Source organism: Chiroxiphia lanceolata, chromosome 24 (genome assembly GCF_009829145.1).
Source record: "Chiroxiphia lanceolata isolate bChiLan1 chromosome 24, bChiLan1.pri, whole genome shotgun sequence".
In the NCBI taxonomy this organism is placed as follows: domain Eukaryota; kingdom Metazoa; phylum Chordata; class Aves; order Passeriformes; family Pipridae; genus Chiroxiphia; species Chiroxiphia lanceolata.
The window spans coordinates 1,941,294-1,953,543 of NC_045660.1; the positions used below are offsets into that span (position 1 = coordinate 1,941,294).

Genomic DNA, 12,250 nt, shown 5'->3' on the forward strand with positions numbered 1-12,250 from the left:
TGCTTAATATGAGGGGCAGTATTACCACTGATTGTTGACATTAATATTTACTTAAAATTACAATTCAGCTGCTTTGCTGGTTGGGAGGGGGAAAAAAAAACCCACTTGGATTATTCTAGAATAAAAAAGACGGTGCTGGAAATCCCAAGGTAAATTTACTGTTGCTCTCATGCTAATTTGTGAGGCCCTTCACATCCCTGTTTAGTAATCAGAAGGACAGTTTGGGGCCCTGGCTGCTGTTAATTTAACTGACTGCAGGATTCCTTTTGACAAGTGCCATTTAGCCCCCTGGGCCTGGTTGTTTGCTGGGTTAAAATTAACTGGGCTTTGCAGCACCAGCCGTGCCCTGGCTCCTCTTGGGTGCTTGGGTTTGGTGCTGCAGGTTTCTGGGAATCATGGAATCACAGGCTGGTTGGGGTGGGAAGGGCCTTGAAGCTCATCCAGTTCCACCCCTGCCACAGGCAGGGACACCTTCCACTGTCCCAGGTTGCTCCTGGACGCTTCCAGGGATCCAGGGGCAGCCACAGCTTCTCTGGGCAACCTGGGCCAGGGCCTCAGTACCCTCACAGGGAAGAATTCCTTCCCAATATCCCATCTAACCCTGACCTCTGGCACTGGGAAGACATTCCCTGTGTCCTGTCCCTCCAGGCCCTTGGAAATAGTCTCTCTCCATCTTTCTTGTCAGCTCCCTTCAGGTGCTGGAAGGCCAGATTTGGTCACCCAGCCTTTTTCTTCTCCAGGCTGAACAATCCCAACTCTCCCAACCTTTCCTCCCAGGAGAGCTGCTCCAGCCCTCTGATCATCTTAGTGGCCTCTTCTGGATTCGCTCCAACAGGTTGATGTCCTTCCTGTGCTGGAATCCTTCTGGGATGCAGGGGAAGGCATGACTATTTTCTATTTTCTAACCATGGGACACGTGGCACAGCTTTTCCAGCTGCCACCCTGAACACAGAGAGGAAATAGTGGGATTTGCAGTTCTCACAGGAAAGAATCTGTCCCTGATGTCCCATCTCTCCCTGCCCTCTGGCAGTGGGAAGCCATTCCCTGTGTCCTGTCCCTCCATGCCTTGTCCCCAGTCCCTCTCCAGCTCTCCTGGAGCCCCTTTAGGCCCTGCAAGGGGCTCTTAGCTCTCCCTGGAGCCTTCTCTTCTCCAGGTGAACTCCCCCAGCTCTCCCAGCCTGGCTCCAGCCCTTGGAACATCTCCCTGGCCCCTTCCCTGCATATCCTTTGCTGTGCTGCAGGGGCACCACGCTGTGTTTGGGATGATGTGTTGGAGGTGTATCAGGAGGGATTTGGTCCTGACTCCTGTCTGTCAGTTGATCCCTCCACTCTCCCCCTCTGTGGGTGAACCAGACCTTTGGCTCTTTGGTGATGCCCAAGATGATCACCTGAGTCTTTGCTCTTCTATATGAGGCAACTTCCAAAACTTAAATCTATGACAGAGTGTGTTTCACGCAGGGAAAAGTGTCTTGCCCTGGGTTTGGGTGGTAGGTGAGCAGCAGGCTCAGCACCACAGGGACCAGCACAGAGAACATCTTTAGCTGCTGGAATTGTGCATTCCCTGTGTCTGGTGTAGCTCTGTGAATTCCAAAGTGCTCCAGGTGGACGAGGACTAGTGTCTGGGTGGCTTTGGAACCACAAAAAGCATTTGCTTCTGAGTTGCTGTCATTGAGTTTTGTGGTGGTGAGGCCCTCTAGTCTTATTTAAAAATAAATAAACTGCAGTTGTCCTGTGTAAGGTGGCTGCCTGGCAAAAACTGGCTGCATGCTGCTTGAGGGGCTGGAAAACCCACGGGGATGAAAAAATCCTCAACAACGAATGTTTGATTCAGAGCTGCTGAGAGACTCTTGCTGCCTGAGAGGTGGAGGTTTGAAGTGGCCACTGACCCAGGGAGAAATGAGTTTGGGTTATTAGAATCTGCAGTAGGTGAGAGCTGAAAACACTGTGTTTCATCCTCCTGAAACAGGCAGTGGGTGTCTGCTCTGGGAATTGGAAAAGGCCTCTGGAGCCCCAGTGTGTGTGTGAGGCCGAGGGGTTCGTTGGGCTCAACAAGGCCAAGTGTTGGGTCCTGTCTTTGGGTCACAACAGCCCCCTGCAGCTCCAGGCTGGGGGCAGAGCAGCTGGAAAGGTGGAAGAGGCCCTGGGGGTGCTGGTGACAGTGGCTGGACACGAGCCAGGCTGTGCCCAGGAGGGCAAGAGGCCAAGGGCACCTGGGCTGTGCCAGCACTGGTATGGCAGCAGGGCCAGGGCAGGGATTGTCCCTCTATGCTGGGCTCTGGTGTGGGACATCTCAAATCCTGTGTCCAGTTCTGGGCCCTTCATGACAAGGAAGACATTGAGGGGCTGGAGGTGTCCAGGGAAGGGGCTGGAGCAGCAGGAGCAGCTGAGGGAGCTGGGGGGGCTCAGCCTGGAGAAAAGGAGGCTCAGGGGGGACCTTCTGGCTCTGCAACCCCCTGACAGGAGGGGGAGCTGGGGGGGTCGGGCTCTGCTTCCAGGGAACAAGGGACAGGAGGAGAGGGAACGGCCTCAAGCTGTGCCAGGGGAGGCTCAGGTTGGAGATCAGGAGGAATTTCTCCATGGAAAGGGTGGTCAGGCCCTGGAAGGGGCTGCCCAGGGAGGTTTGGAGTCCCCACCCCTGGAGGTGTCCCAGGAAGGCCTGGATGTGACACTCAGTGCTCTGGGCTGGGGGACAAGGTGGGCCTTGGGCACAGGGGGGATCCATGGGCTGGGAGGGCTTTTCCAACCTCAGTGATCCTGGGACTCAGGACACAGAATAATATTCAAAGGTCTGACCCAGAGAGATGTGCAGTGAGGAGTTCAGCTGTGTCTTGCTTTATCACCCGTTTTTCAGAGCAGAGGTGAGGGTTGGTGAAGAGGCCTCTGGAGGGGCTGAATTCCCCTCAGCCTCACTGAAGTGCAGGATCTGGTGGATTTGCTTCAGTTCCTGGGCATGGCCGGTGGTGAATCCGCTTTGGGGTGTGCAGGGAATTATTTCTGAGTCAGTGGAGTGGCTGTAGCTGCAGTGTGTTACAGTGACACACATTCCTCCAGCAGCCTGCGTGCAAATTGCTCTTCTTGAATGAGATTTACATAATTCCCGAGTGCATTCACAGCCTTTGATGGGAAGGGGAAGGATGTTCTGGTGTGATGGAATGGTTTGTAGCTCGTTCAGCAGCGTGATGCTGATGTGCACGGCCTGAATTTTGGGAAGTGGGGTTCCAAAGCAAGCTGGCTGGTGTCGTGTATGATCAGAAAGGAGGAGTCCTCTCCAGAGCTCTGCTCCTGGGGGGATGTGCACTCCTGACCAGGAGTGGGAATGAGGGTGGGTGGGAGAACAAGTGCTGGGGGACAGATAGATCCTGGCCTAAGGAAGGGGAAAGGCAGCCTCTAAAATGGGGAGCAGGGAATGGGAACCTGGAAAGGTGGGGCTGGCAGGAGCAACCTTCTGGTTTGCTTTGGTTTCCCTCTTTAACATAATTGGTAGGCTTAATAGAAATAGATATTTACACCCCCTTCAGTCACTGTTACCCCTAATAAATGTAGATATTTGATCTGTTTTTCTTCCTGGGGAAACATCAGCTGTATAAGAGGGAAGAAAAAAAATCCTTGGGGGTTAAGAGTGGAATTTTTTGCCTTGGCTGGTTTTGCTGTGTGTCCGTGTAGGTGAATATAAATTCTCCATAAAGCTGGTGTACAATCCCCTGAGATACCTGCAGAGCCTTATTTTTGGGAAGTGTGATTCCAAAGTGATCTGGCTGGTATTCTGTGGGATCAGAAAGGAGGAGTCCTCTCCACAGCTCTACTCCTGTGGGGATGTGCACTTTGCATCTCCCTTTGCAGAGGCCCAGCCTGCCTGGAAGAGGCCGAAACAGGGATGCAACCTCGGGGTGCTGCTGGCTGAGAGCAGGAGTCAGCTTTTGTTGGATCACTTGGGAAGGAGCGGGGAGAACATCTGACATCTCTGTGTGCTCCTGAAGCTTGTGGAGATCACCTCTCCCTCCCAGGAGCCAGGTTGTCATGTCGTATCCAGATGTCAGGGCATCTCTTCCCATGCAGCCAATTTCTCTTGGCGTTGTCTTCTGGATTTCTTTCAAATCTCTGGCTCAGTGCTGAACCAGATTTTATGGTCATCAAATCTCATTGCTGTTAGTGCTCACCTGGGAGGAAGTTCTCTCTCTGTGCACCTCCTTGTTTCTGTTATTTACACCATCCTGACTCTGTTCTACGTGTCTGAGCTCCTTAGAGCTCAGGGATCCTTAACAGGAACAGATCCCAATGAGCTGGAAGATGATCTATATCTTTGATTGCCTGGTTTTAGAATACTGAGGTGCTGGAAGTCGTGGCTTTGGCTTTGTGTTCTGCTGTTTCAGACAGCATTTGTTCTTCTTTAAAGGGAAATGAAGAAGGAAGGACATGGAGGGGCTGGGACAGGTCCAGGGAAGAGCAGCGAGGCTGGGGAAGGGACTGGAGCACAAGTGCTGTGAGGAGAGGCTGAGGGAGCTGGGGGGGCTCAGCCTGGAGAGGAGGAGGCTCAGGGGAGACCTCCTGACTCTCTGCAACTCCCTGACAGGAGGGGGGAGCTGGGGGGGATGTCAGACTCTGCTCCCAGAAACCAGCAGTAGGACAAGAGGGTCTTAAGCTGTGCCAGGGGAGATTTAGGTTGGATATTAGAAAGAATTTCTTTGCAGAGAGGGTGCTCAGCCATTGGAATGGGCTGCCCAGGGAGGGGGTGGATTCTCCATCCCTGGAGGTGTTTAAGGACAGACTGGATGTGGCATCAGTGCCATGGGCTGGGAACCACAGCGGGGTTGGATCAAGGGTTGGACTTGATGATCTCAGAGGTCCCTTCCAACCCAGCTGATTCTGTGATTCCATGATAAGCCCTGTGATATTTGTGTACTGTGCAAGAAAATGAGGTGAAGAGGTGCTGGTATTGAATATTATAGAAGGGAAATGAGAAAAGGATCTTTTGGGTACAGTCTTTGAAAATGGAATAACAAACTGATCTGTCTTACAAATAAATAGACACAATGGTCAGTGCAGATAAAAGAACTGGGAGAAAGGGCCTCAGTTTGGTGATTATAGACAGTTTGAGCATGGAGTGCTGGAAGTCAGGCACAAAGACACGATTTAGAAAACGCTTTTCAGCAATTCTGGTAATTATGGATAAAGAGAGATGATTAGGGATGTGACTTAAATACCTGTAGTGAATAATTTCTTTCATTATCCCCCCTCTGATGACTGATAGAGAAGCCAATATTATTTTGTTTTTCTGCTTTTCATGGTGACTGGGGTAAAGTATATTTGGGGAGGTGGTGGAGGCAGCCCCTTCCTACTGTGTGACGTGGACCTGTTGGAGTGAGAGCAGAGGAGGCACCAAAGCTGATCCAGAGGGATGGAGCAGATCTGCTGTGAGGAAAGGTGAGAGAGTTGGGATTGTTCAGCCTGGAGAAGAGAAACTTCAGGGTGACCAAATTGTGACTTTCCAGTACCTGAAGGGAGCCAGAAAGAAAGAGGGAGAGAGGCTATTGATAAGGGCCTGGAGTGACTGGACAAGAGGCAGTGGCTTCCCACTGCCAGAGTGGGTTTAAATTAGATATATGGAAGAAATTCTTGGCTGTGAGGGCCTTGAGACCCTGGCCCAGGTTGCCCAGAGAAGCTGTGGCTGCCCCATCCCTGGAAGTGTCCAAGGCCAGGTTGGACAGGGCTCAGAGCAACCTGGGCTGGTGGAAGGTGTCCCTGCCCTTGGCAGAGGGTGGCACTGGATGGGCTTTAAGGTCCTTCCAACCCAAACTGCTCTGTTGATTCCATGATATCCAAACCCAAATACAAATGCTGCTTAATACCCTTTTGCTTCATGTTGGGAGTGTAATGATTCCGTCTCTCTAGCTGCCCTGTTTCAAGGTTCCCATAGCTCAGCATCCACTCTTGGGAGGTTATTTTTTGGGGGGGCCCCAAGCAGCCTCTGTTTGTCCCCCAGCACTGAGAGCCCTGGGTTGAGCCATTGTGGCCACAGCCATGGGTCACTGTGACATCCCTCCAGCAGCCAGAGGGACACACATCACCTGCTCAATCTCTGCTCAGCTTCTCGAGCCCTCACGTGCCTCACTAAAACAACAGTTTGTCCCTTGCCTGCTCCTGTGGCTGGGCAGGTCTGGGGGCTGCAGCACTTCCCATGAGTTCAGCCTCAAGTGCTTCATGGAAGAATTTGGTCTGACTGACATTTGTGTGGCAGCAGCAGCAGAGCTGCCTGTGCTGCAGAGCTGGGCTGGAGCTGACAGGGAGGCACAGTCCCTGGTGCTGCCCAGAGCTGTCATTTCAGGAAGGTGCAGTCCTGCTCTCACTCGGTGCTCGTGGTCAGTGACAAATGTCACCACACAAGGTGGAGAGATGGTGGCATAACTGAAAATCCCTTTGAGCCGAGATGCAGTAACGAGGGGACACCTGATTTTTAAACTGAGATTCTGAGTGACCAACCACTGAGGATTTGCAAATTATGTAAATATATATTAGATAATTTAAAAATATATTAATAATCTTTTGCAAAGTGGTGTGGTCACAGAATAGTTGAAGAATTCAGGCTGGAGGGGATTTCTGGAGGTTATCTGTGCTGCTTTCCCTACATCTGATATTCTTGGGTGAGATAGATAGAGTCTTGTCTTAAAATTGAAGTAAAATGTAATCACCTCAAAGTCTTGACTTGGTTCTGCTGGAAGTGGTGCCTTGAGTATCAGAAGCAGGGTCGAGCTCAGTGGCCATGGTGTAACTGGGCACTGGTGGTGTGTGAGCATCTAGAGCAGTTTTGGGGTGGTTTTGGTCCTGTAAATCACCCACCAAGTATTCCTGACCTACTTCCCTCTATGTTTGGATCACCTGCTCCATCCTCAGTGAGACACAACTAAACCCTGTGTGTTAATCCTCAGCATGCTGTGAGGAGCCAGGAGCACAGTGTGGGCATTACTCAGAACTGAGTGTTTTATAAACCAGGCCCTGCTCAGCACAGAGGTGCAGCAGAGACCTGTTGGGCTGCAGGGCTCTTGTGAACCTGGAGTAGGAGGTGTGGAATGCTGCCTGAGTGTTGGTGGCTGCTGGGACACAGGGGTGGTGCCTGGGGAGGGCCATGATCTCCTCACGGTCCCAGCACGTGGTTTGACTTCTGTGCTTTGTCCTCAAGTCCATAGTTGTTGGGGGTTTTTTTATTTGCTTCTGCACACGTGTTCAGGGGCTGCATCTGTCAGGAATAAAAATCAGAAGTGGTTTCTTGCATTTTCAACATATCCAGTCCATACCAGGCACCATCTCTGCTCTGGGGGAGCAGGGACAGCAGCCAGGGAAGGGCTGGAGCTGTGTCAGGGCAGGCTCAGGTTGGATCTCAGACAAAGGTTCTTCCCCCAGAGGCTGGTTGGGCACTGCCCAGGCTCCCCAGGGCAGTGGGCACAGCCCCAAGGCTGCCAGAGCTGCAGGAGGGTTTGGCTGATCCTCTGGGGCACAGGGGGTGACTCTTGGGGCTGGGCCTGTGCAGGGCTGAGGGTTGGACTCCATGAGCCTTGGGGGTCCCTTCCAACTTGGCACATTGTGGTTTTATGAACTTAACCAACAGTTTTAAATTGCTGCTTTTCTTCTTCTCTTCTAAATGACTCAATTTTCATGAAATCACACCATTATGTTTTTCTCTTTCATATCAGTTTAACTTGAATGTAATTTTGCCTGGTTAATACAGGAGGTTTGACTTGATTTCCACCTGAAATGGTGCTGACTCCCTGACTCTCTCACCTGAAACCAAGCAACTGTGAAATACAAGCAAAGGCAGTTGTGTTGGATTTTGTGTGTCTTCAAAGTAATTGCTAGTTGTTCCTTCCTTGTGCAAGTGTAAATTTAACATGTTTAAATAAATCTGTGTATAATATGTATATATTTAATAATAGAAGTATATAAATGTTGCAGCTTCTGGGAGTCATAAAGGTAAGTCATGCTGTGGAGCTCCATAACTTTGTTACATGCTGTAATAGGGAATGTAGCTTTCAGTCTGTATCAGAAAGATTGCCATAAACTATGATTATCATAAAACCCCAGCAAGTAAAAGCATTTCTTCATGTCTTTTCCTTCCCCATCTCTAAACAGGTGCGTTCCATGGATGAACTGAATCATGATTTCCAAGCACTTGCTCTGGAGGGACGGGCCATGGGAGAGGTAAGTGAAAGGCATGGGGAAGAAAACCACTTAATCTCTGTGTTTTGGGGGAAGGAGGGATTGAAATAGCAGTTTTTTGAGCTGCTGGAATGATTCTGAACTTGAGAGTTCTCCCTTCTGACTGGGAAGTGTGTGAGTGTGTGTGTGTGTGTGGTTTAACAAACTAAAAACCTGTCAGGCTGGAATCTGTCTTAGTAGGAGGAACAGCTAAGCCTCCACCTGTTGGATCATCAAACAGTGGAGTGGTGGTTGTAAAAGAACAGAAATATATCGTGTGACAAGTGTTACAATACTTGTAGCAGGTTTATTTTGGGCCCCAGTGAGCTCAGAGCCCATGGTGGTGTGGGGTTGGCTGCCTGGCATTGTCTGCTGCCCTGGTTCCACTCCTGGCCACCTTTTTTTTTGGCTCCTGTCACAAAGCCCAGGGCTGTGTTTAACGTTTGAAGTAGCTGAGCAACCTAATCCAGGGCTGCAGGAGTGATAAAGGCTTCAGGCAGGACAGGGAGCTTACAGGAGGGGGCAGATAATGAACCCCTCAGTTCAAACTCCCCAGAAACCCAGGCAGAGGTGTTTTAATCTCCCAGCACAGCGAGGAGGTGGCAGATTTGGGGGAGATGCCCCTTGGGTTTCTTTGGAAAAAGAGAATTCACCTGTTTTTAGGGTAACTTGAAAGAATAACTTGTTACTGTAGTTGGCTGTGTTATCTTCCTGGAAGTTGGATGTAAATGCTTTTCTTCCTTGCCTGGCTCCTTTTGCCTTCAGTCAGTGCTCTTGTGGAAGAGCACCGAGGAGAAAATCATGTCTTGGAGGAGATTATTAATGTGTGGCAGGTCAGCTCGATGTAGGTCTGTTTTGGAGAGCCTTCCTTGGTGTGTTCCTCTCAAGTTCAGTTTGTTTATCCACATTTAGTCCATCCTGTCTCTGTTACCAAGTTTGTGAGCCACATTTAAAAAAAGAAATGAAAATCCTTAGAACCCTGAAGTCACTGTTTTGGAGAAAGCAGCAAACGAGGACTGTGGTGTGATGGGATTCATAGGAAGGTGCCCTCTCAGGTGAAAGACCTCCTTCCTCTCCTTCCTTCTCTTCATCATAATAATGAGCTGGATTTTAATTCGATGTCCCTTGATAGGAGAACCTCTGTTTCTCCAGGTTGGATTAACTACAGTGAGACTGTTGACTAAGAGCAGGTGAAAATGGTTTAGAAAGGAGAAAACCTGACATTAAAAATCTGTCTAAAGCTGCTGCAAAGCAGCTGCCATGGCTCCATGTGCAGCCTGCCAGTGGAATGACGGGGGTGGGAATGTTCCCTGAAGATTGTTTTTTGGCACCTCACTGGGGCAAGAGGTTCCTTTTCAGACAGGGAGTGTGCACGCTCTGAGAGCATGTTCAGAGGGAGTCCAGCAGTTGTGTTGTGCTTGTCATGGCATTAGGTCACGGAGCTTTGATGCCTGAAGAAATTCCTGAAAATGCTGAGTTTTCCCAGCTCTTAGTTTACTCAGGCGTCTCTGAGAGAAGTGAGGTTGGGTTTGTGCTTTGGAGGTTTGCCTTGCAGCAGTGACTCACCTTTTATTTTCCCCTTCTTCTTGTAACTGTGATGTGGAAAGTTTTGGCCGTGGCATCCTTTTGTCGCCGGGCTTTTCCACATCCTGGAATGAGCACGATTTTCCAGGAAAGGTGACATTTCACCCTCCTCTTGCAGCTAAACCGCTCTCTCTTGTTTCTCTTGAGGTGTTTCTCCCTCAGTCTCATACTTTTCCTCCTTCATCCATTGCATTTTCTCTGTATCTCCCCAAAGGTTTTCCAGGTAGATCCAGCTGGCCAAGATTCCAGGAGCTCTGTGAGCTGAGATCCCGCAGGATTTGAGTATTGGCTTTCCAAGACCATGTTCTTCAGCTCCACACTTTGATTTTGTGCAGTTTAGGTACCTTAGCAAGGCACTGATGGTTTCCTCCCTTCCTCCTGCTCCTGGAATGAGAAGGAAACTCATGAAGAAAGTGTGAAATAAATAAGGAAAATTAAATAAATGAGGAGAAGAGAGAATTTTATTTGTATTTCTTTGTCTTGTACGTTCTGAGCCTTCCCTGCAGGAAGTGTCAGTAATCTTGTTCTTGGAGTTGATAGTGGAAAACTTGGAGGAGGAAGATGAGGGAAAGAGTGTTTATGCTTTTAGTGTATCTTTTATCTTCTTGTTTTCTTGCTTCTTGGTGATTTCAGGAGTTTGTGGCTCTGAAGACATCAGAGCAGTTTTTTAAAGGGCACTGCCAAACAGTTCCATCTCTTCTCTCTCCTGCTGTCAAAATGCAGATAATATTTGGAGATGAACAGATATCCTTATCTGAGAAAATTAAGAATAATTTTTAAAAAAAGCCTCAGAACTTTCATCTCTCTTGTTTCTTGACCATTTCCATCTTCAGACTCCCACCCTCCACTGCACCCAGCCTCAAATCCCCAAAATTTCCATTGTGAGACTGACAAAAGCCACCGAAACCCTTTTGCTCCACTCTGAAGTGGCAAAGCTTTGGGCTGTAGGTGGTGAATGTGGTCAGTGGTGTTGAGAGCACCCTCCAAAGAGGGAGCTGTGTTCCTTCCCCTTTCAGCACCTTGTCCAGGTAGTTGAGTGGGATGAAGGAGCTCATCCTGGAGCTTCACTGAGCAGTTGCCTGTGGGTTTTGCTGCTGAAGCCCAGCACATGTGGCCCTGCTGTTTGTGCCTTTGTTCTGTGACACTTCTCTGAGCTGACATGAGCTGTGTGAGTTCTCCTCCTCTCCCAGGATGGGGAGCTGCATGTCTGCTGTTCTTTGCTTAAATCCCTTTTATCTGTGCCTTTGCAGCAGTGGATATTGGTGTTTTTGAGATAGTGGGCAACACAGGCTGTGAGGTGGAGTTTGGCTTTGGCCTCAGCACATTACAGGCATTTGGGCAACGGGCTGGGTTTGGAGGAGGTTGTGCTGAGATAAGTCTGTGTCTGGAGTGAAAGAGCAGCTGGGCGAGTTGCTGCCTGAAACTTAATCCAGAGGATGGGAGGAGGATGGGGACAGAGAGACATGAGGCAACTGGTGGGTGTTTAACCTCAAAATTGAATGAACTGGACCAAAAATGACGACATGTGACTATTAGGGATAGCAGTGCATCTCACCCTGCCCTTGAAATGTGGTAAGAAATCTGATGTGCTTATCTGAGAAGCATTTAATCCTTGCTGTGCTGCTGCCCCTGCAGGTGGGAGTGCTGGGGGCTGGGGTGGGTGTGACCGTGGGCAGTGGAATTGCTGCAGTCCCTGGGGGTGGTTGTGTTATGGCTCTGCAACATCAGAGGCTGGAGGGGCTGTGAGCAGGGACAGCAGCCAGGGAACGGCTGGAGCTGTGTCAGGGCAGGCTCAGGTTGGATCTCAGGCAAAGGTTCTTCCCCCAGAGGCTGGTTGGGCACTGCCCAGGCTCCCCAGGGCAGTGGGCACAGCCCCAAGGCTGCCAGAGCTCCAGGAGGGTTTGGACAATGCTCTGAGGGACAGGGTGGGATTTTTGGGGTGTCCTGGGCAGGGTCAGGATGATCCTTGTGGGTCCTTTCCAGCTCAGGCTGCTCTGTGACTCTCTGACCCTGTTTGTGTCCCCTTAGTGCCTGGGGAAGTGTTGGATAAGCCCCTGCAGAGAGTGTTTGACACCGGGCCTGGACATTCTTGTACCTCATTTAAAGAGAACAACCACAAACCAGACAAAAGCAAAGACCCCCAAACTAAACCCCTGCGTCTCTGCTTTCCCTGCTAATGCTGCCTGTGCTGTGTTCTCATAAATCTGATTCCCTGGCAGCTAGGCTGGGCAGTATTGGCAGTTGGGATAATGTTTGTGTTCAGTTCTCCAGTTTCCCCAGCTCTGGCAGCTTTGGAGGTGGGTTGCAGCTGGTGACGGTGCCACAGCAGCTCCACTGGCACGTCAGGATGTGCTCTGAGCCAGAGCACACTGGGATGGTCACACATTCCCAGTCCTATGATCCTGCCTTTTCCTGGTGCTCTCAGTGAGCCAGTTGAGCTCCCTGAGCTGGCAGAAAGCTGCCTGTTCTGTGGGACAGC

The 12,250-nt window shown here is 50.2% G+C and overlaps 1 protein-coding gene across 8 annotated transcripts in view; it reads left to right on the plus strand.

Annotated features, from left to right (window-relative positions):
* PUM1 (pumilio RNA binding family member 1) overlaps positions 1 to 12,250 on the plus strand; it is an 82,215-nt gene that overhangs the window by 13,495 nt on the left and 56,470 nt on the right. For all 8 annotated transcript variants that reach the window (XM_032710323.1, XM_032710326.1, XM_032710327.1 and 5 more), the window contains exon 3: positions 8,122 to 8,190. In XM_032710323.1, the coding sequence (XP_032566214.1) occupies positions 8,122 to 8,190 (69 nt within the window). The remainder of the gene's footprint in view (positions 1 to 8,121; positions 8,191 to 12,250) is intronic.